General features: G+C 38.2%; 1 protein-coding gene across 1 annotated transcript; it reads left to right on the top strand.

Moving 5' to 3' along the window:
- Positions 1–334: 334 nt before the first annotated feature.
- Positions 335–23,864, top strand: LOC134839237 (selenoprotein K-like). Its single transcript, XM_063854720.1, has 6 exons — positions 335–798; positions 896–992; positions 1,073–1,091; positions 1,172–1,227; positions 1,294–1,361; positions 23,357–23,864. Exons 1-6 carry the CDS (start codon positions 780–782, stop codon positions 23,392–23,394), a joined length of 297 nt encoding a protein of 98 aa, XP_063710790.1. The 5' UTR covers positions 335–779; the 3' UTR covers positions 23,395–23,864.
- The last annotated feature ends 103 nt before the right edge of the window (positions 23,865–23,967 follow it).

The raw sequence follows: 23,967 nt of genomic DNA, 5'->3' as shown, positions 1-23,967 counted from the left end.
TATTGTAGCGACACAATAGTTGCAACTCGGAACGGTCTCTGCTATTCCTGCAATCTGTTGTTGCGTCTCAATCACAATTTCCGTTGTTATTGCTATCGCAACTAATGTTGTGTTTTTCTTCGGCTTTTTCTCTAAAATGGCCGTTTCTGACGTTTCTCAGAAATATGACGTCATACTTCGAATTTTTAAAATTTCAAAATACCAGAATATCTTGACCTTCACCGTTTTACTAATCGTCCCAATAACGTTGTTAATCACTTAAAACCGTCAATTCGGAAGGTTCGCTGCTAAAATTCCGAATCTGCTGAATTTGCATTTTGGTCCATTCTGTTGTTTCGACTACTTTCCCGCGATTGTAATTCGGTTCTTCTGATTTTATTTTCTTGATATTTTCAGTTGTCGCGAGAAATTTGAGCATGACATGTTCAATTCGAATTTTTGAAAAATTTCATTTCACCCCAAAATAATGTTTCTTGCGTTGCTCAAGGTCAAACTTCCAAATATGACCGACTGGCACAAACCTAGCTTGATTTTCCGTCGATGTGTACTTCCTGGCGAATGTTACAACTTTGTCCAAACTCCTAAATTATCATGATGGTTTTTATGTTGTTTTATCTTCCTGGTCTTTAATGTTCCATGGATTTTCGTGCTGGCTATATGCTGAAGGACGGGTGAAATAACTTCGAGGTCTGATGTTACCTTTCAATCAGAAGGTTACACAAAGAATGATTATTGTAATCACGTTTGAAGGTGTATGATACAGTTTTGCTAGCTTGAAAATGGTGTATGTGTCCCAGTGTAAGTGCATGTTGAATAATGTAATAATTAATATTTATCACGAAAAATTATATGACAAGTTTTTTTGAATAGCTGTTTTCACCAGAGAGTTTTTCAGCGGGAACAATAGAAGATGGGAGAACAGGGCCATTATCTTCGCCTTTCAAATGGATCCAGAATTTTTTCGCCGAACTCTTTGCTTTCATTTCTCTATTGTAAGTCAGCATTAGTTATCGGATCTTCATTTCGATAAAAATTTTTTTTATGTTACTCGATTTTACCATATGTGTTTCAGCTTGCACAGTCTTCTCTCCGTTAGTACCCACCCTGACAACAATTTATAGATATATTCTTGTGTAATTTTCTATTTATAAATTTAAGACGCTTGTTCTAGCCAGGAATCACCAAGAAGGACATGAAAAACCAAAACCGATCCGGGTCCAGCTTAGGGTATGAAATATCTAACTTAACTTAGGGCCATGAATAATATCAAGCTTTCACAATGGAAAATTTTAGGCGCCCTCCGCCCGGAGGAGGAGGTGGTGGACCTAGAGGCCCTCGGGTGCATGGATTTCGCAGAATGGGTAAACAATGATTTCATTGAGCCTTGCTGTCATTGAGCCGCTCTGCGTCAAAACGTAATAAAAGCTTAAGATTAACATTCTATTATCTAACTTTTAATAAAGAAGAAAAATTATTAAAATGTGAATTCGAACGTTTTCGGAACTACGTCCATCGTTAGGTTAATAAAACTGATATAAAATGATTAAGTTGTTCTAAACAAAAAATAGAACCTTTCCACCTATCAAATTTAAGCATTACTACCTAAGAGTTACGTAATCATTCTTTTTTCTTAAGTTTCTGAGATTTTTAATCTTACATAGCGTTTCCTTATAATAACTTTTAGATTTTACAATTTTTTCGATTGACCTGTTCGACATTCTAAGCTAAAAATATTTTTAGACTGAAGTCTAAGTGTTAGCTCCCTACTCCTGAATTCATCCCGTGTGTTGATCCCTGACCTCAGTTGCTTAATTTGCAGCGCTACCAATGCTAGGAGTTTCATTGCGCTGTCTGAATGATCTATTATCTCCCGACTCAACTGTGCTGTGGTCGCTTCCTCCCCACACTGACGTATATGAATGCCTACTGGTGTTCCTCTTTCTTGTGTTCCTCAATCCTTGTGGTCAAATGTCGAACAGTTCGTCCAGCATAGGTGGAATTACATCAACAATAAGACAGTTTGTAGACCACATTGGATTTCATATCACGGGGTAATGGCGGCTTAAAGGGGGGGGGGAGAGCGGTTTTCAATTTCCGGGTCGTAAACTTAATTTGTTCGTTGGTGATGCTGCGCACCTTGTTTGCAAACAATTGACTTTGATTTCCTCAATATTAAAGCATAAGCTTTGAGGGTTTCTCGTCTCGCTTGTCATTTGTCGCGAGAGTTTCTGTCTTAGTTGGTATTATTTTTGCTCCTAGAATTTTGCTTAGTGTTTCCGACTCAACTTTGGATGACCACTCTTCTGGGTACTGATTTCCTTCTATTGCTGTCTATTGATCAGCATTGCTTCATGGTAAAGTTCCATAAAGATGTGCTCCTAAAAATCTACATGCCTTTTTTCGGAGCACATCTACATGGTCAATCCATCCTTGGTCAACAGCAGCCATGGTCAATCCATCCTTCTGTACATACCATTTGTCGTTGCACTTAAAATGGACATTACTAACAGCCGTGTACAAAAGGAGTTTCGTTGTACTTCTTGACAAATCAGGTGGCTCATTCTGGCTGTATTTTTTCTTAAGCGCGATGTCAATAGCATCTTTGAGTGAAACATTGTGAACAAGCTTTTAACATCCAAGGAAATGATACTCTTCAGAGTCTAATTTAGGATTCTCTATCATATCCCTAGCTGCTTCAGTGTTGGTCTCAATATTTGCACCCTCGATTTCATCAAAAACTTTGCTAGTGTTTTTATTTAGTTTCTCATAAGAACTACCGGGGAGAGAGAGGACAGGTCGTAGAGTTGTATCCTTTTTATGTACCCTCGAGTTTCTGTCTTAGTTGGTATTAATTTTGCTCCTAGAATTTTGCTTAGTGTTTCCTACTCAACTTTGGATGACCACTCATCTGGGTACTGATTTCCTTCTATTGCTGTATATTGATCAGCATTGCTTCATGGTAAAGTTCCATAAAGATGTGCTCCTAAAAATCTACATGCCTTTTTAGGAGCACATCTACATGGTCAATCCATCCTTGGTCAACAGCAGCCATGGTCAATCCATCCTTCTGTACATACCATTTGTCGTTGCACTTAAAATGGACAGTACTAACAGCCGTGTACAAAAGGCGTTTCGTTGTACTTCTTGACAAATCAGGTGGCTCATTCTGGCTGTATTTTTTCTTAAGCGCGATGTCAATAGCATCTTTGAGTGAAACATTTGTGAACAAGCTTTTAACATCCAAGGAAATGATACTCTTCAGAGTCTAATTTAGGATTCTCTATCATATCCCTAGCTGCTTCAGTGTTGGTCTCAATATTTGCACCCTCGATTTCATCAAAAAGTTTGCTAGTGTTTTATTTAGTTTCTCATAAGAACTACCGGGGAGAGAGAGGACAGGTCGTAGAGTTGTATCCTTTTTATGTACCCTCGAGTTTCTGTCTTAGTTGGTATTAATTTTGCTCCTAGAATTTTGCTTAGTGTTTCCTACTCAACTTTGGATGACCACTCCTCTGGGTACTGATTTCCTTCTATTGCTGTCTATTGATCATCATTGCTTCATGGTAAAGTTCCATATAGATGTGCTCCTAAAAATCCTGTGCACCGTATCCTCTATTATATTTTTCTTGTACTGCAGTGGTGCGCAACTTCTGAAGTTTAGAAGCGTGCCAGTATCAATTGCTTTTTGGTACCATCCACATTTAATTTGCTTGTTGCCATCTACGTTTATATTAATGTCTAAAAAAGCCAAGTCACCGTTCTCATTCGGTATTTCAAATGTGAATTGTAAGCGAGTGTGCAATTAGTTGGCTGCTCGCAATACCACGCTCGGTCGCCTTCAGCACTCCTTACAATATCGTCCACATATTGTAGGAAAGCTTTACACCTGTTTTTGTCAGCTCAAATTCACGCCTCTCTTGGCAAAATTTGCAGAACCAATTTTTTTCTTGATTTGCTTTTCTAATCCTCATCCGAAATGCCACCACAATCTTTATGATACCAATTGAAACAATCCTCAAATTCCTCTGACTTGGTTCTGATAGTCACCCTTGATTTTCCTTCTATTGCTGTCTATTGGTAATCATTGCTTCATGGTAAAGTTCCCATGTAGATGTGCTCCTAAAAATCATGTGCACCGTACCCTCTATTATATTTCTCTTGTACTGCAGTAGTGCGCAGCTTCCGAAGTTTAGAAGCGTGCCAGTGTCAGTTGGTTTTTGGTAGCATCTACATTTAACTTGCTTGTTGCCAGCTACATTTATTTTAACCTGTTATTGTCAGCTCAAATTCACGCCTCTCTTGGCACAATTTGCAGAACCAATTTTTTTTTTGATTTGCTTTTCTAATCCTCATCCGAAATGCCTATTGCTGTCTATTGGTAATCAATGCTTCATGGTAAAGTTCCCATGTAGATGTGCTCCTAAAAATCCTGTGCACCGTACCCTCTATTATATGTCTCTTGTACTGCAGTAGCGCGCAGCTTCTGAAGTTTAGAAGCGTGCCAGTGTCAGTTGGTTTTTGGTAGCATCCACCTTTAATTTGCTTGTTGCCAGCTACATTTATATTAATGTCAAAAAAAAGCGAAGTCACTGTTCTCATTCGGTATTTCAAATGTGAATTGTAAGTTAAGGTGCAATTTTTTGGCAGCCTGCAATACTACGCTCGGGTCGCCTTAAATAGTCTTTACAATATCGTCTACATATCGTAGGAAAGCTTCACGCCTGTCATGGTCAGCTCACATTCACGCCTCTCTTGGCACAATTTGCAGAACGAATATTTTTTCTGATTTGCTTTTCTAATCCTCATCCGAAATGCCACCACAATCTTTATGATACCAATTGAAACAATCCTCAAATTCCTCTGACTTGGTTGCTGTCTATTGGTAATGATTGCTTCATGGTAAAGTTCCCATGTAGATGTGCTCCTAAAAATCATGTGCACCGTACCCTCTATTATATTTCTCTTGTACTGCAGTAGTGCGCAGCTTCCGAAGTTTAGAAGCGTGCCAGTGTCAGTTGGTTTTTGGTAGCATCCACCTTTAATTTGCTTGTTGCCAGCTACATTTATATTAATGTCAAAAAAAAGCGAAGTCACTGTTCTCATTCGGTATTTCAAATGTGAATTGTAAGTTAAGGTGCAATTTTTTGGCAGCCTGCAATACTACGCTCGGGTCGCCTTAAATAGTCTTTACAATATCGTCTACATATCGTAGGAAAGCTTCACGCCTGTCATGGTCAGCTCACATTCACGCCTCTCTTGGCACAATTTGCAGAACGAATATTTTTTCTGATTTGCTTTTCTAATCCTCATCCGAAATGCCACCACAATCTTTATGATACCAATTGAAACAATCCTCAAATTCCTCTGACTTGGTTGCTGTCTATTGGTAATGATTGCTTCATGGTAAAGTTCCCATGTAGATGTGCTCCTAAAAATCATGTGCACCGTACCCTCTATTATATTTCTCTTGTACTGCAGTAGTGCGCAGCTTCCGAAGTTTAGAAGCGTGCCAGTGTCAGTTGGTTTTTGGTAGCATCCACCTTTAATTTGCTTGTTGCCAGCTACATTTATATTAATGTCAAAAAAAAGCGAAGTCACTGTTCTCATTCGGTATTTCAAATGTGAATTGTAAGTTAAGGTGCAATTTTTTGGCAGCCTGCAATACTACGCTCGGGTCGCCTTAAATAGTCTTTACAATATCGTCTACATATTGTAGGAAAGCTTTACACCTGTTATTGTCAGCTCAAATTCACGCCTCTCTTGGCACAATTTGCAGAACCAATTTTTTTCTGATTTGCTTTTCTAATCCTCATCCGAAATGCCACCACAATCTTTATGATACCAATTGAAACAATCCTCAAATTCCTCTGACTTGGTTGCTGTCTATTGGTAATGATTGCTTCATGGTAAAGTTCCCATGTAGATGTGCTCCTAAAAATCATGTGCACCGTACCCTCTATTATATTTCTCTTGTACTGCAGTAGTGCGCAGCTTCCGAAGTTTAGAAGCGTGCCAGTGTCAGTTGGTTTTTGGTAGCATCTACATTTAACTTGCTTGTTGCCAGCTACATTTATATTAACCTGTTATTGTCAGCTCAAATTCACGCCTCTCTTGGCACAATTTGCAGAACCAATTTTTTTTTTGATTTGTTTTTCTAATCCTCATCCGAAATGCCTATTGCTGTCTATTGGTAATCAATGCTTCATGGTAAAGTTCCCATGTAAATGTGCTCCTAAAAATCCTGTGCACCGTACCCTCTATTATATGTCTCTTGTACTGCAGTAGCGCGCAGCTTCTGAAGTTTAGAAGCGTGCCAGTGTCAGTTGGTTTTTGGTAGCATCCACCTTTAATTTGCTTGTTGCCAGCTAGATTTATATTAATGTCTAAAAAAAGCGAAGTCACTGTTCTCATTCGGTATTTCAAATGTGAATTGTAAGTTAAGGTGCAATTTTTTGGCAGCCTGCAATACTACGCTCGGGTCGCCTTAAATAGTCTTTACAATATCGTCTACATATCGTAGGAAAGCTTCACGCCTGTCATGGTCAGCTCACATTCACGCCTCTCTTGGCACAATTTGCAGAACGAATATTTTTTTAATTTGCTTTTCTAATCCTCATCCGAAATGCCACCACAATCTTTATGATACCAATTCAAACAATCCTCTTATTCCTCTGACTTGGTTCTGATAGTCACCCTTCTATTGCACTCAGGGCATTTTCCGTTCATGTCGTCTAGGATAACAATCTTCTGTGGGATGTCCATAATTAACAGTCCTTACAATATCGTCCACACATCGTAGGAAAGCTTTACATCTGTTATTGTCAGCTCAAATTCACGCCTATCTTGGCAAAATTTGCAGAACCAATTTTGATTTGCTTTTCTAATCCTCATCCGAAATGCCTATTGCTGTCTATTGGTAATCATTGCTTCATGGTAAAGTTCCCATGTAGATGTGCGCCTAAAAATCCCGTGCACCGTACCCTCTATTATATTTCTCTTGTACTGCAGTAGTGCGCAGCTTCTGAAGTTTAGAAGCGTGCCAGTGTCAGTTGGTTTTTGGTAGCATCTACATTTAACTTGCTTGTTGCCAGCTACATTTATATTAACCTGTTATTGTCAGCTCAAATTCACGCCTCTCTTGGCACAATTTGCAGAACCAATTTTGTTTTGATTTGCTTTTCTAATCCTCATCCGAAATGTCTATTGCTGTCTATTGGTAATCAATGCTTCATGGTAAAGTTCCCATGTAGATGTGCTCCTAAAAATCCTGTGCACCGTACCCTCTATTATATGTCTCTTGTACTGCAGTAGCGCGCAGCTTCTGAAGTTTAGAAGCGTGCCAGTGTCAGTTGGTTTTTGGTAGCATCCACCTTTAATTTGCTTGTTGCCAGCTACAATTATATTAATGTCTAAAGAAAGCGAAGTCACTGTTCTCATTCGGTATTTCAAATGTGAATTGTAAGTTAAGGTGCAATTTTTTGGCAGCCTGCAATACTACGCTCGAGTCGCCTTAAATAGTCTTTACAATATCGTCTACATATCATAGGAAAGCTTCACGCCTGTCATGGTCAGCTCACATTCACGCCTCTCTTGGCACAATTTGCAGAACGAATATTTTTTTAATTTGCTTTTCTAATCCTCATCCGAAATGCCACCACAATCTTTATGATACCAATTCAAACAATCCTCTTATTCCTCTGACTTGGTTCTGATAGTCACCCTTCTATTGCACTCAGGGCATTTTCCGTTCATGTCGTCTAGGATAACAATCTTCTGTTGGATGTCCATAATAATAATAATATGAATTTAGCGTACGCAAGTGGTTTCCCCCACAGTTTCAGTTCAGTTAGTAAGACATATTTCTGCAGTTGTTTCGGGTACAGTCGCACAGAATTTTCCAGCTAAAGGGGTTGGAGTCATCGAATCTTTTCTCGAAATGCTCCCACATTCATTGCAGCAACCGTCCTTTGAGTCCTATCGTGTTGGTAAAGTCCACTTTTTGAGGTAAGGCCACCAAATTAGCCAGCCTCTTTGCATGAAACCAAAGTTTTTTTTCACAAACAAATTTTGCAGGGCGTGTACATTGGAATAAACGAGATCTTGAATTAGCTAGGTCATTTTTTGGCGGAAAACGGTCAGTAAAATTGTAGTCGTAGTGATTATTGAGGATTGTAGATAGTAGAAGTAAACTATTGAGCTGAATGTACATGGGTAAAGGCAGTTTTCCTAGACGCTGAAGCGACGTTTTGTAATTAGGATCTGTTGCAATCCATTTGCATGCATTGCGTTGAACACCTAAGAGTTTCATTTCTTCGACGTTCAATTGATAGCACACTGAACCGTATAGCAAAACTGGAATTACCATGGATTTGAACAGATTAAGTTTGGTCTTGGTATTAAGAGGCAGTGCGTTGCGCTTAAGCACGCATAGAGTGTTGAGGGCTTTTCCTCTTCTAAGTTTAAATTGCGATGTCCAACCTAGATCCGATTTTACAATTATTCCTAGGTCTTTTTCTTCTGAGGCTTTCTTAATTAAAATTGAGTCGAAGTTAAAGTCGCTATTTGTGGGACGTTTAACCGGTAGGTGAGTGCATTTTGACGCATTGAACGCAATGTGGTTTGTTGAGTCCACGTGAAGATGTTATTTAGGTCATTCTGAAGTTTTGCGTTAAGTGTACCAATTCGTATGAATTTCGCGTCGTCTGCGTATAGAAAGCTGGTGGAATGATTAAATACACTTGGTAGGTCGTTAATCATGACAAGAAAAAACAATGGCCCGAGGATTGATCCTTGAGGAACACCGCTTGTGACATAGAATGATTGAGACAGACAGTCTTTGATTTTGACACATTGTGTTTTATTTGTCAGCTAGTTATAATTTAGCTTTAATATTTTGCCTCTGATTCCCAACGAGTAGAGCTTATCAATCAGAATACCGTGATCTACTTTGTCAAAAGTTTTCTAGAAATCGGTATATATTACGTCTACTTCTTCATTTTTGCTTATAGCTGAATATATGGTATCAAGATAGAGCAGCATTTAGATGGTCCCTGACATTTTCGCGCGAAATCCAAATTGGTTGTTGTGTAACATAGGTTCTAGATGTTTATATAGATCGATGAAAAGAACTTTTTCGAAGTTTTTGCTGGCAATATTAAGTAGTGATATTGGTCTGTAGTTTTTTATCTTTTTAGGATCACATCTACATGGTCAATCCATCCTTGGTCAACAGCAGCCATGGTCAATCCATCCTTCTGTACATACCATTTGTCGTTGCACTTAAAATGGACAGTACTAACAGCCGTGTACAAAAGGCGTTTCGTTGTACTTCTTGACAAATCAGGTGGCTCATTCTGGCTGTATTTTTTCTTAAGCGCGATGTCAATAGCATCTTTGAGTGAAACATTTGTGAACAAGCTTTTAACATCCAAGGAAATGATACTCTTCAGAGTCTAATTTAGGATTCTCTATCATATCCCTAGCTGCTTCAGTGTTGGTCTCAATATTTGCACCCTCGATTTCATCAAAAAATTTGCTAGTGTTTTATTTAGTTTCTCATAAGAACTACCGGGGAGAGAGAGGACTGGTCGTAGAGTTGTATCCTTTTTATGTACCCTCGAGTTTCTGTCTTAGTTGGTATTAATTTTGCTCCTAGAATTTTGCTTAGTGTTTCGTACTCAACTTTGGATGACCACTCCTCTGGGTACTGATTTCCTTCTATTGCTGTCTATTGATCATCATTGCTTCATGGTAAAGTTCCATGTAGATGTGCTCCTAAAAATCCTGTGCACCGTATCCTCTATTATATTTTTCTTGTACTGCAGTGGTGCGCAACGTCTGAAGTTTAGAAGCGTGCCAGTATCAATTGGTTTTTGGTACCATCCACATTTAACTTGCTTGTTGCCATCTACATTTATATTAATGTCTAAAAAAGCCAAGTCACCGTTCTCATTCGGTATTTCAAATGTGAATTGTAAGCTAGTGTGCAATTAGTTGGCTGATCGCAATACCACGCTCGGTCGCCTTCAACACTCCTTACAATATCGTCCACATATTGTAGGAAAGCTTTACACCTGTTATTGTCAGCTCAAATTCACGCCTCTCTTGGCACAATTTGCAGAACCAATTTTTTTCTGATTTGCTTTTCTAATCCTCATCCGAAATGCCACCACAATCTTTATGATACCAATTGAAACAATCCTCAAATTCCTCTGACTTGGTTGCTGTCTATTGGTAATGATTGCTTCATGGTAAAGTTCCCATGTAGATGTGCTCCTAAAAATCATGTGCACCGTACCCTCTATTATATTTCTCTTGTACTGCAGTAGTGCGCAGCTTCCGAAGTTTAGAAGCGTGCCAGTGTCAGTTGGTTTTTGGTAGCATCTACATTTAACTTGCTTGTTGCCAGCTACATTTATATTAACCTGTTATTGTCAGCTCAAATTCACGCCTCTCTTGGCACAATTTGCAGAACCAATTTTTTTTTTTGATTTGCTTTTCTAATCCTCATCCGAAATGCCTATTGCTGTCTATTGGTAATCAATGCTTCATGGTAAAGTTCCCATGTAAATGTGCTCCTAAAAATCCTGTGCACCGTACCCTCTATTATATGTCTCTTGTACTGCAGTAGCGCGCAGCTTCTGAAGTTTAGAAGCGTGCCAGTGTCAGTTGGTTTTTGGTAGCATCCACCTTTAATTTGCTTGTTGCCAGCTAGATTTCTATTAATGTCTAAAAAAAGCGAAGTCACTGTTCTCATTCGGTATTTCAAATGTGAATTGTAAGTTAAGGTGCAATTTTTTGGCAGCCTGCAATACTACGCTCGGGTCGCCTTAAATAGTCTTTACAATATCGTCTACATATCGTAGGAAAGCTTCACGCCTGTCATGGTCAGCTCACATTCACGCCTCTCTTGGCACAATTTGCAGAACGAATATTTTTTTAATTTGCTTTTCTAATCCTCACCCGAAATGCCACCACAATCTTTATGATACCAATTCAAACAATCCTCTTATTCCTCTGACTTGGTTCTGATAGTCACCCTTCTATTGCACTCAGGGCATTTTCCGTTCATGTCGTCTAGGATATCAATCTTCTGTGGGATGTCCATAATCATAATAATATGAATTTAGCGTACGCAAGGGGTTCCCCCAAAGTTTCAGTTCAGTTAGTAAGACATATTTCTGCAGTTGTTTCGGGTACAGTCGCACAGAATTTTCCAGCTAAAGGGGTTGGAGTCATCGAATCTTTTCTCGAAATGCTCCCACATTCATTGCAGCAACCGTCCTTTGAGTCCTATCGTGTTGGTAAAGTCCACTTTTTGAGGTAAGGCCACCAAATTAGCCAGCCTCTTTGCATGAAACCAAATTTTTTTTTTCACAAACAAATTTTGCAGGGCGTGTACATTGGAATAAACGAGATCTTGAATTAGCTAGGTCATTTTTTGGCGGAAAACGGTCAGTAAAATTGTAGTCGTAGTGATTATTGAGGATTTTAGATAGTAGAAGTAAACTATTGAGCTGAATGTACATGGGTAAAGGCAGTTTTCCTAGACGCTGAAGCGACGTTTTGTAATTAGGATCTGTTGCAATCCATTTGCATGCTTTGCGTTGAACACCTAAGAGTTTCATTTCTTCGACGTTCAATTGATAGCACGCTGAACCGTATAGCAAAACTGGAATTACCATGGATTTGAACAGATTAAGTTTGGTCTTGGTATTAAGAGGCAGTGGGTTGCGCTTAAGCACGCATAGAGTGTTGAGGGCTTTTCCTCTTCTAAGTTTAAATTGCGATGTCCAAGCTAGATCTGATTTTACAATTATTCCTAGATCTTTTTCTTCTGAGACTTTCTTAATTAAAATTGAGTCGAAGTAAAAGTCGCTACTTGTGGGACGTTTAACCGGTAGGTGAGTGCATTTTGACGCATTGAACGCAATGTGGTTTGTTGAGTCCACGTGAAGATGTTATTTAGGTCATTCTGAAATTTTGCGTTAAGTGTACCAATTCGTATGAACTTCGCGTCGTCTGCGTATAGAAAGCTGGTGGAATGATTAAATACACTTGGTAGGTCGTTAATCATGACAAGAAAAAACAATGGCCCGAGGATTGATCCTTAAGGAACACCGCTTGTGACATAGAATGATTGAGACAGACAGTCTTTGATTTTGACACATTGTGTTCTATTTGTCAGCTAGTTATAATTTAGCTTTAATATTTTGCCTCTGATTCCCAACGAGTAGAGCTTATCAATCAGAATACCGTGATCTACTTTGTCAAAAGTTTTCTCGAAATCGGTATATATTACGTCTACTTCTTCATTTTTGCTAATAGCTGAATATATGGTATCAAGATATAGCAGCATTTAGATGGTCCCTGACCTTTTCGCGCGAAATCCGAATTGGTTGTTGTGTAACATAGGTTCTAGTTGCTTATATAGATCGATGAAAAGAACTTTTTCGAAGTATTTGCTGGCAATATTAAGTAGTGATATTGGTCTGTAGTTTTTTATCGAGGCCTTGCTTCCTTTCTTTTTGAAAATTGGACTGACAATAGAGTGTTTCCATTGATCAGGGAAACAACAGGGCTGGAGTGCTTTATATATGATATGGTAGAGAGAGGGCGTTAAAGGTTCACTACAACGCTTAAATAAAACAGGAGGTAGTAGATCGGGACCTCTCGACTTTTTTAGATCTAGATCATTACACAGTTTGGCAATCAGATTCATGTCTGGTTCTATATTATGAATTAATTGTTTAACTGAGTGCTCTTGTTTTTCAAGACAGGATGGTTGAGAAGAGATTATAAATGCTGAGTTAACAAAACTTGGCGAATAGATTAGCTTGCTCTGGCAAGGTTTTCGCAACTGAATTATCAAGTTTCATGACGGAAGGTAGTTCTGAGTTACGGAACTTTCTTTAGTATTTAAACAGGGCTTTAGTATCACGCGAGTTAGACAGATGTTGTCCGCCTTCGCTTTTTTTATTCTCTACGGCAGTTTGTACCTTTTCATTCATTGCAATCACCGAGGCACATTGCGAACCTTTTTGTTTGCGTAATGTTGACAGACGTTTCGTTGAATTTGACGTCTCAGGAGTTATCCAGGGAGGAAGATTTTGTCTATGTTGAGTTCTACGCGGGATGAATTTTGGCAGAAAGCTATGAATCCATTCGTACCATAGCTCGACTAGTTTTGTAACATTTTACCTGCAGTAAGGTGAGAATGTGTTGATTGAAAACGCATCGTTTAAACCGTTGAAGTCAGCTTTGCAATAGCTATAAAAACTGGTTTTACTTAATGTGGAGCTTTTCTTGAGTTCCTTTATGCGGATTATTGATTTAATAGGTTTATGATCAGATTTTAGTGCAGTAAATACGTCGAGTGGTAGGGTGTCGATTATTTCAACCTGGTTGCTAACAAGGACTAAGTCAAGTATATTAGCGTTCGTTGTTGTGAAATGAACAGTTTGAGTTCAGCTTACTTTATCTATTTTGTCAAATATACACTGATGGAGCGGTTTTGAGGTTTGAATGGACCAGTCAATTGAAGAAAGATTAAAGTATCCGTTTATTATACGATGATTTGCATTGCAGTTCGACAAGAAGTCCATTAGCTGACAAATACGGAAGGGCTCCAAATAATATTTGCTGTTAGGAGGGGGGAAATAGCATGTGGCAATTAGTAATGTGGCTTCGGAAGAATCCCAGATTATAGCGGTGCAATAACCTCGAAATTGGTCAGGAAGAGAGATTTCATAGCATTTTAGTGCAGACTTTGTTGCAATAAGGACCCCATCGTCGGCTGTTTTTTCATTTTGTTTGGTGTTTCTGTCAGAACGAAAGATATTGAAGCCAGGGAGGAATAGTTCGGAGTCGCTGATATTAATTGTGAGCCATGTTTCGCTTAAACAGATGATGTCAAAGTTGTTGGTGAAGACAAAGTTTGATAGAGATGTGCGCCTACTTGAGTTCACTAAGCTTCGGGCATTAAAAGTAAGAATCGAATAATCAGTAAATTGGTCAGTTTCGTAACTCAAAGAAAGTCAACATTCACTTAAATCTACTACTGCTCCATCTAGGAAGAGTTCTAATTTACGAATTTTTAATCGGCTAGGATCTGTGTTTTCTTCGATCAGACTTCTTTTTTTTTTTCAAGATTTTGCGTTCTTGTTTTTGCTTGGTCTTATTCAACGATTTGCTGATGTGCACTTTGAATTTTTCGTCTGCGGTACCATCGTATTGCTTCAGTCTGAAGGCACTCGCAAGTACCCTGTACGGAGTCATTTTTCTTGCGAAACTTGACTAAAAATGTTCTTTGTCTTATCGACTCAGGTCTGAATTTTCCATACGTGTTGCTGATGTTATTGCTTCTTTTTGTATTTCGAGATGTTCCATGATTGAAATGATGGCTTTTTCTTCGTGTTGTATTATGTCTAGCTGTCTGGGCTTCTTTTCATAGCTGACAAGATCCTCACCTCACATGTTTTTATCATATTCGGAGCTTTTCTGTTTCAACAGTGCTGAGATTTAGCTACCCTTGGAGGTTTCCCCTGCTAATCGCGCTTCTGACCTTGCTGATCATTTAACGTCATCGTGCTATTTTTTATGGAAATTTTGATAGCATTAAGGTCGTTCTGAATGCTCGCTTTTTCGTTGAACTTAGGTTTTAATTCTTTGAATAGACAAACAATGTTGTCTTTTTTCGTTTTGCTTAGGAACTTGTTTAGATCATCGTCGTGAGCAGACAGGATTTGATCAAGTGAGGGATAGTAGTTCGCATCTACCGAACCAAGGCGCGTCCTGGTCTCACCCATTATATCGATATGGGTCTACTAGGTAATGACTGCTTGCTTTAAGACTTGTTTGCAATGAATCCCGAGAGGGAGACCTATTTACCAAGCCTTTCAAACAGCGGAGCGGAAAAAGGAAGGTAGGGGTTTGACTCTAACAGTGAATCCAGAAAAGGAGACCTATCTGTTAAAGTCGAAACGAGGGCTCTAACCTTAACCAGTGTTGGGTCGTCGCTTGCTGACACTTACAGAATAATCTTCGTATAAGACCCGTTTCTTCAAGATGCTTCTTAGTCCACTTAAAGCTGACTCGTTGAGGTGGGCGTGATCTCGCTCGGTGAAGTGGTTCTCACAGTAAATCTGTTCAGATAGGCCTCGGAAAACCCAACGAGCGCCAACTGCTTGTTTTTCTATCTTTCGATTTACTGCGAAGTGTCGGATGAGATCGTGGTCCTGAATCGATTCGCGTTCGGCTTCAGGGGGATATCGAGCGGGAATGCCAAGTACAAAGACACGTTCGCAGACGTGGAGCAGATGGTTTGCTAGGCTGACTATACGATCAGTTACTTCCTCTACGTTTGCCGTAGATGGTAGGTAGCCGTTATACAGATCGTTTCCGCCCGCGAATATTACAATTTTGTCGTATTGAGCTTTTCCTGGAACAAACCTGTACAGATCGTGAGTCTGCAATCAATATGCTTCGAATAGGGCTATCCTTGAAGATATGGAATCCAATAACTACTATAGGGACCACCACGGATGTCCCGTATCAATCAGTTATCTAGAAAGACACTATTTAATAAGTTTATCACAACAATTAGGCTCAGTTCGCCTAGCCAGAACTTTCTCATAGTCTTTCAACCAAAGGTCTGCCAGAATGACCGCCAGATATATTTTTGTGTAATTTTCTATTTATAAATTTAAAACGCTTGTTCTAGCCAGGAATCACCAAGAAGGACATGAAAACCAGAACCGAATCGGGTTCAGCTTAGGGTATGAAATATCTAACTTAACTTAGGGCCATGAATAATATCAGGCTTTCACAATGGAAAATTTTAGGCGCCCTCCGCCCGGAGGAGGAGGAGGAGGTGGACCTAGAGGCCCCCGGGTGCATGGATTTCGCAGAATGGGTAAACTATGATTTCTGTCTTAGTTAGTATTAATTTTGCTCCTCGAATTTTGCTTAGTGTGTCCGACTCAACTTTGGATGAGCACTCCTCTGGGTACTGATTTCCTTCTACTGCTGTCTATTGATCATCATTGCTTCATGGTAAAGTTCCATGTAGATGTGCTCCTAAAAATCCTGTGCACCGTACCCTCTATTATATTTCTCTAGTACTGTAGTAGTTCGCAGCTTCTGAAGTTTAGAAGCGTGCCAGTATCAATTGGTTTTTGGTACCATCCACATTTAACTTGCTTGTTGCCATCTACATTTATAAAAAAGCCAAGTCACCGTTCTCATTCGATATTTCAAATGTGAATTGTAAGCTAGGGTGCAATTAGTTGGCAGCTCGCAATACCACGCTCGTGTCGCCTTTAACATCCCTTACAATATCGTCCACATATTGTAGGAAAGCTTTACACCTGTTATTGTCAGCTCAAATTCACGCCTCTCTTGGCACAATTTTCAGAACCAATTTTTTTCTGATTTGCTTTTCTAATCCTCATCCGAAATGCCACCACAATCTTTATGATTCCAATTCAAACAATCCTCAAATTCCTCTGACTTGGTTTTGATAGTCACCCTTGATTTTCCTTCTATTGCTGTCTATTGGTAATCATTGCATCATGTTTAAGTTCCCATGTAGATGTGCTCCTAAAAATCCTGTGCACCGTACCCTCTATTATATTTCTCTTGTACTGCAGTAGTGCGCAGCTTCTGAAGTTTAGAAGCGTTGCCAGTGTCAGTTGGTTTTTGGTACCATCCACATTTAACTTGCTTGTTGCCATCTACATTTATATTATTGTCTAAAAAAAGCCAAGTCACCGTTCTCAGTCGGTATTTCAAATTTGAATTGTAAGTAAGGTGCAATTTTTTGGCAGCCTGCAATACCACGCTCGTGTCGCCTTAAACAGTCCTTACAATATCGTCCACACATCGTAGGAAAGCTTTACATCTGTTTTTGTCAGCTCAAATTCACGCCTATCTTGGCAAAATTTGCAGAACCAATTTTTGATTTGCTTTTCTAATCCTCATCCGAAATGCCTATTGCTGTCTATTGGTAATCATTGCTTCATGGTAAAGTTCCCATGTAGATGTGCGCCTAAAAATCCTGTGCACCGTACCCTCTCTTATTTTTCTCTTGTACTGCAGTAGTGCGCAGCTTCTGAAGTTTAGAAGCGTGCCAGTGTCAGTTGGTTTTTGGTAGCATCCACATTTAACTTGCTTGTTGCCAGCTACATTTATATTAATGTCTAAAAAAGCGAAGTCACTGTTCTCATTTGGTAATTCAAATGTGAATTGTAAGTTAGGTGCAATTTTTTGGCAGCCTGCAAAACTACGCTCGGGTCGCCTTAAATAGTCCTTACAATATCGTCTACATATCGTAGGAAAGCTTCACACCTGTCATGGTCAGCTCACATTCATGCCTCTCTTGGCACAATTTGCAGAACACTTTTTTTTCTGATTTGCTTTTCTAATCCTCATCCGAAATGCCACCACAATCTTTATGATACCAATTGAAACAATCCTCACTTTCCTCTGACTTGGTTCTGATAGTCACCCTTGGTTTTCCTTCTATTTCTGTCTATTGGTAATCATTGCTTCATGGTAAAATTCCCATGCAGATGTGCTCCTAAAAATCCTGTGCACCGTACCCTCTATTATATTTCTATATTTTGCACCCTCGATTTTATCAACAAAATAGCTAGTGTTTTATTCAGTTTCTCACAAGAACTACCGGGGAGAGAGAGGACAGGTCGTTGTTTTGTATGCTTTTTATGTTCTTAACCCAGTCCGTAGAATCGTACAGGTTGACCTTAACCTCGCATATAAGCCATCTGTAATCTCATCCATTTTGGTTTGCCAGTTGTTCTTTGTTAAGTTTTTTTTTCAAATTTTTGAGCAACTGAATCATTTATATTATCATGTCTCTCAATCTGTTCTGATTCTAGAATTTGGGTCAGTTTTCTTTCATATGTGTGTTTTTTCCTGCTGCAAACGTATCAAAAGGTACCGCCACTAAATCGTTGTTTTTGAGATATTTCCTAGTTTTTTCAATTCTCATAGCACGTGGAGTCTGACGTAATTTCACATAACTTTTTGCCAAGCACGTCATGCTTCTTCAGTTCCGACAAAAGATATCTGCACCTGCTAAAAAGTGGTTTTCATTAAATTTGTCTCGGGCAGGATGTTTAGGCCCCATAGACAGTAATTCATCCATCCATCCATACCGGAAATTTTGTTTCTAGTACCTTGACCGCTTTTCTGTGTATCTTTCCTATGTGTCTTTCTTGTCTATCAGCTAATTTTTCTATTTTCTTAGAATGACGGAGGCGCGTGGCTAAAGCGTTGTCCCTTGCTTAACACAGAACATAGTTAATGACTGATAGCCATAATCTTTCATCAATTATTCTCCTAACTATGTCCCTTACTTTGCCCAAGTCTTCCGCTGCTCTACCGCTAACCTCTTTTGCCCTACCCATCTCTGTCCTAAGTAGTTTAAATTGAAAGCGGTAAACCGCTTGGTCTGAAAACACTCCATTCTCAGGTACTCTAAACCGCAAAAAAACTAGGTATTATATCGGTATCTAGGCATTTTCTCAGAAATTTAAGGCGATATTGGATATTGTTAACTTTATTAACTACTTTGTATATTTCAATACAGTTTTCCACAAAAGTCTTTTTCTGAGAATGAATCTAAGGAACGTCGGTGGAGAATGCACTATGTTCATTGCACTGCTGGCAACGAGCAACAAAAACTCACAAGGCGCTAACAGCTTAAATCCCAAAATGCAAGTCACCTCACTGTGGTTCTGGATTGTCGTCCTTCTGCTGTCTATCCACAGCTTCCCGCTTCGTCTGTGCCCTGTGCCGGGTCTGCGACGGTCTTTTGCTGCTTCTTCTTTTGGAAATCAGCTCGGACAACCGCTCCTTGTGCTTTTTTATCATATACTTATTGTATATCTTTTTAAAAAAATTTTCTTTTTATTATATATTTATTTTATCTATTGTTTCTAGATTTAATTGTGGGCTTCAGTATCTCGCCATGCTCAAGCTTTTTCAGCGCATTGTTTTTGTATTTCACAATTTAGCTATATCGTATTAAGTTTTCAAAAAAAAAGATCTGAAAAGCTTCAGTATTTGAAGTTGTCATTTCTATTGTGGTGTGCTGTTAGTGTTTTAGCGTTGTTTTCAGTTCTATCTTGCGAATACGACTTAGAAAATTTTTTTAAATTAGTTTTTAAATCAAAGATCTGAATAACTTCACAATATTTGAAGTTGTCATTTCTATTGTGGTCTGTTAGTGTTTTCGCATAGTTTTCAATTCTTTCGAATACGACTTTTAAAATCCTTTTAGTTACAAGAAAGGACGTTTTCATAACTTTGTAAAATTTTTGTAAGATAAAAAGAGGTATTATGAAAATGTAATGGATTTTGTTTTCTTTTTAATGTTTGAGACGCTTGTTTTTTTTGTCATTAAGTTTCATCTCTAATACGACCTAAATTGCGCTTTTATCTGCGTGTATACCCGTTCCACTAGTCTTTTATTGCCTTACTAGACTTTCTACAGCCTTGGAAATATTGACAGCCTTGGGGTAATATTTGATCCATATTTTTTTGGATTTTTTTCATTTTCTCAAAATTACCTTGCGAAGTCTGAGATTTTGGGTTGAATTAAAAAATGGCACGGTCTACTGAAAAAACGGTCTAGCGAATAAGCATTTACAACCCTTCTTTGAACACAAAGTTCAGGACCTCGCAAAAGTCGATCTTTCGTTTCTCGAAATTTAAATTTTATCGAGAACTAGCCTCTCAAATCTGAGGTTTTGTCTTCAATCAAGAGAACGGTTTGTGAAAAGCTCCTCTGCATAATTGATTTGTTTCACAGAAAGTTAAGTTCCACGGAAATTTATTTTTCAACTGTTTAATGAAATTGACCTCGGCCAATCCATATTTCTGTACATACCATTTGTCTTTGCACTTAAAATGGACATTACTAACAGCGGTGTACAAAAGGCGTTTCGTTGTACTTCTTGATAAGGTGGCTCATTCTGGCTGTATATTTTCTTAAGCGAGGTCAAAAGCATATTTGAGTGGTTTATTTGTGTATAGGCTTTTAACATCCAAGGAAATGATACTCTCTTCAGAGTCTGATTTAGTATTCTCTATCATATCCCTAGCTGGTTCAATGTTGGTCTCAATATTTGCACCCTCGATTTATCCAGAAAATTTGCTAGTGTTTTATTCAGTTTCTCATAAGAACTACCGGGGAGAGAGAGGACGGGTCGGTGTGTTGTATGCTTTTTATGTACTCTACCCAGTCCATAAAATCGTGCAGGTTGACCTCAACCTTGCTTATAAGCCATCTGTAATCTCATCCCTTTTGTTTTGCCAGTTGTTCTTTTCTAAGTTTTTTTTCTTCAATTTTTTGAGCAAATGCATCATTCATATTATCATATCTCTCAAACTGTTCTGATACTAGAAATTGGGTCAGTTTTCTTTCATATGTATGTTTTTTTCTGATGCAAAACCCAACAACTTTATCAAAAGATACCGCCACTAGTTCGTTGTTTTTGAGATATTTCCTAGTTTTTTTCAATTCCCATAGCACGGAGTCTGGCGTAATTTCTTTGAGTACCACTTAAGAGCCGCTTCAATTTCACATAAATTTTTGCCAAGCCCGTCATACTTCTTCAGTTCCGACAAAAGATATCTACACCTGCTAAAAAGTGATTTTCATTAAATTTGTCTCGGACTGGATGTTAAGGCCCCATAGACAGTAACTCTTTTTTTTGTCATTAAGTTTTTTCTCTAATACTACCTAAATTGCGCTATTATAGGCGTGCATACCCATTACACTACTCTTTTATTGCCTTACTAGACTTTCTACAGCCTTCGAAATATTTACAGCCTTGGGGTAATATTTGATCCATATTTTTTGGATTTTTTTCTTGTCTCAAAAGTACCTTGAGAAATCTGAGATTTTGGGTTCAATTAATTAATGGTACGGTCTACTGAAAAGACGGTCTAGCGCATAAGCATTTACAACCGTTCTTTTAACACAAATTTCAGAACCTCGCAAAAGTCGAACTTTCGTTTTTCGAAATTTAAATTTTATCGAGAACTAGCCTCTCAAATCTGAGGTTTTGTGTTCAATCAAGAGAACGGTTTGTGAAAAGCTCCTCTGCATAATTGGCTGCACTCACTTTTCGTTACCCAGAAAGTTCCACGAAAATTTTATTTTTCAACTGTTTAATGAAAATGACCTGTCTCGAAAACTACCCTTCCAAATCTGAGATTTTGAATTCAATCGAATTAACGAGTTGTAAGAACTTCTCCTGCATACTCAGCTACGCTCAAGTTTGGTACAAGAAATTTTATGGCCATCAGAAAATGCACTTTTTAAAAACGGAACTGCCAAATCTGATATCAAGTGTTTAGAAGAACTAACAGGTTACAGAACGCCTCTCTACTTAAGCGACTTCTCCCTAATTTTTAAGAAAAACAGTAGAGTTCCTCGGAAAGTTCAATTTGTTTTAGAACACAGTTAAGGACCTCGGAAAACTCAAGTTTGTACTACAAGTTTTTTTTCTAAAATAATTGCAACCTTGCCGCTTTTGGTTCACCTTTACCTTTCTGTGCTTCGATATTCGAATAGTTTTAAATAACTACAGTTGATAAATTTTAAACTCATCATATGAACCAAAAAAAGTTATTTGTTTCAAACATAACAACATAAAAACTCGATTTCAAGAAATTTAATTCAATATATCTCACAATTTTGCTTTATGCTATCCAATTTATTACATGCAAAATTGTTTCTGTTTCTATTTGGTGTCACTTTTGCTGCAGAGCATTGGCAATTTGTTAGCATAAATAGCTGCTTTATTTGCGACAGGCAAACACTTGTCACTTTGTAAAGCTACTTTTTGTCTTCTTGCAAGCGTTTGCGGAGAGCAGCTACGCCTCTGTATTACTCTGTTTCAAAAATTGTCCTGCCAATTCTCAGATTAATGGTTTATTGGTAATACATAGTTGGAGTCTTTGCCGCATGAACCGGTAAAAACTTCAGTCGGAAAAAACAATGGATGGGAAGCGGCCCTTCATAAGTGTCTCCGCGGGTACCGGTTCTATCGAAAGAACAAGTTTTGGAAATCTTTCCCGCAGAAGCAGCTACAACTTTTTGTAGCTCAACTGTTATCACCTATGAAAAAGCCAATTATTTTAGATTTCGATCATTTTTTGAAAGATGTTTTTTTGTTCAAAAACAGCACCGTCAATTATGAGGTTCATAGTTAAATTGAAATAACAAGGTGCAAAGCTCTGCCTGCATAAATGTTTACAGTCTTCTTCAGCTTTAGCTGGGCTCTTGGTTTTTGGGAAAAAGTGAAGAAAAATTTGAATTTTTCAATTCTCATTTGGGGCAGTCTCAGGGTACTATCATAAGTGGCTAATTTTGCCTCCAAAATTGGCAGCTCAAATGCTTTTTCGTTTTCGAGATATGCCATCTGTTATTGCCTTTAAAAAATTTTCACAAAACTTTCTCTTTGTAGTTCTCAATTTTATATTGGAGTGCTGTGTTATGAGGTGTGTTATGAACGCTTTTGTGTTATAAGGTGATTAAAAGTTTAGTTTAAAATTCTAACTTTATGGTGGTGTGCTGCTAGAATGCTCTTTTCAGGTATCAATATGGACTCCAAATGTGACTGCTCAACGCCTTTAAGTCTTATATCAAAAGCGTTATATTTTGGAAACTAAAAGTTATAAAGATTTCCATGAATTGAAACTTAAACATAAAAACTACTGCTCAACCTTATAAAAATACTTATCAGCCTCGAAATTCTCGACCATATAACAGGGTGATGCCAAGTTACTCCCAGGGGTTTCAGATGTGCCTCCAAATGTGTAGATGAATAAAAAAACTTAAAAAATCAAATTTTCAAATTACGCTGTGGTAGACGATTGATGAGAGCAAACGATTTACGTACGGGCTAATGAAAATCAATAACTAAGTTGGACAAGAATCTTATTTTTGAATTAAGTATTTTTTAAAAATGTAAGTTCTTCCCCAAGTTTTTTTGAAAAATGCAGTTTTATGCTGTTGGCCATATGAGAGGTTTATTTCTGAGTTAAAATAGGAAAGTCTGAAATCCAGTAGTTATGGAAATATGACCATTTAAATATGGCAAAAATTAACCTTGAAGTCGAATTTGTTTGTAAATGTCATAGAAACCGTGCTGGATGCCCCCCCCCCCCCGTCTGTACTTAGTCGCATTTAATTTAGTTCTTTTTTCCTATATTTTGTATAAAAGTAGTTTTCACGGTGGTCAATCTGTTTGAAGCACCGGAGGTGCAAGTTACACGCTAGTTTTAGTGATGTCTGATGTACTCTGACTTCATCTTGTTTCAGGCGGCGCCAGTCCTCCGCCGATGGCTGGAGGTGGATGAGGTTAAAGAGGCAGCCCTCACTCGATCGAAACTAGTTTCTTTAAACATGAATCGACGTCTCTTGTCAACTATGCAATCAAGTTGTCGATGAAACAGACTCCTAGTTCAGAGACTTCATGTTTTGATCTAATTGAGTTGAAGTGCTGCTTTATTTAGATGTTCAGTTTTGGCAGATCTTAATCATGTGACATAGATTATATTTGTCGACGTATGGCGAGTTTCCTTCAAACTCCTCTGGAGTGAGGAACTCTGAAGATGATGTTGATTTGTCTATTTTTGATCATCGTTTCGTGTTATTTTGCCTTATTAACGATCTATGATGTGAAGTTGTACATGTATTACAGTAATGTAAATAGTTACTTAAGTTAAATGAAATTACTGGAAATAATGCAGTATATGGGTAGTATAAATTTTGAAAAAGTTTAATAGGTAGGTTAAAGGGCAGTATATAATTTAACATTCAGTTAGTATTTTCTTCTCGAAATATGTTAAGGAGATGTTAAGAAGACTGAAACTGTTGATAACATGTTTCTTTCATCATAAAAATCAGAATTGAGTATTAAAATATAGTGT

The sequence above is a fragment of the Symsagittifera roscoffensis genome, chromosome 2 (genome assembly GCF_963678635.1).
Source record: "Symsagittifera roscoffensis chromosome 2, txSymRosc1.1, whole genome shotgun sequence".
In the NCBI taxonomy this organism is placed as follows: Eukaryota; Metazoa; Xenacoelomorpha; order Acoela; family Convolutidae; genus Symsagittifera; species Symsagittifera roscoffensis.
This window is presented reverse-complemented; position numbering and strand designations above follow the sequence as displayed.

Excerpts from the sequence above, each read along its gene's own strand:
- LOC134839237 (XM_063854720.1), top strand. Across the intron at positions 1,228-1,293 it reads CGATCCGGGTCCAGCTTAGG|GCGCCCTCCGCCCGGAGGAG; the intron begins GTATGAAATATC and ends GGAAAATTTTAG. Across the intron at positions 1,362-23,356 it reads GCATGGATTTCGCAGAATGG|GCGGCGCCAGTCCTCCGCCG; the intron begins GTAAACAATGAT and ends ATCTTGTTTCAG.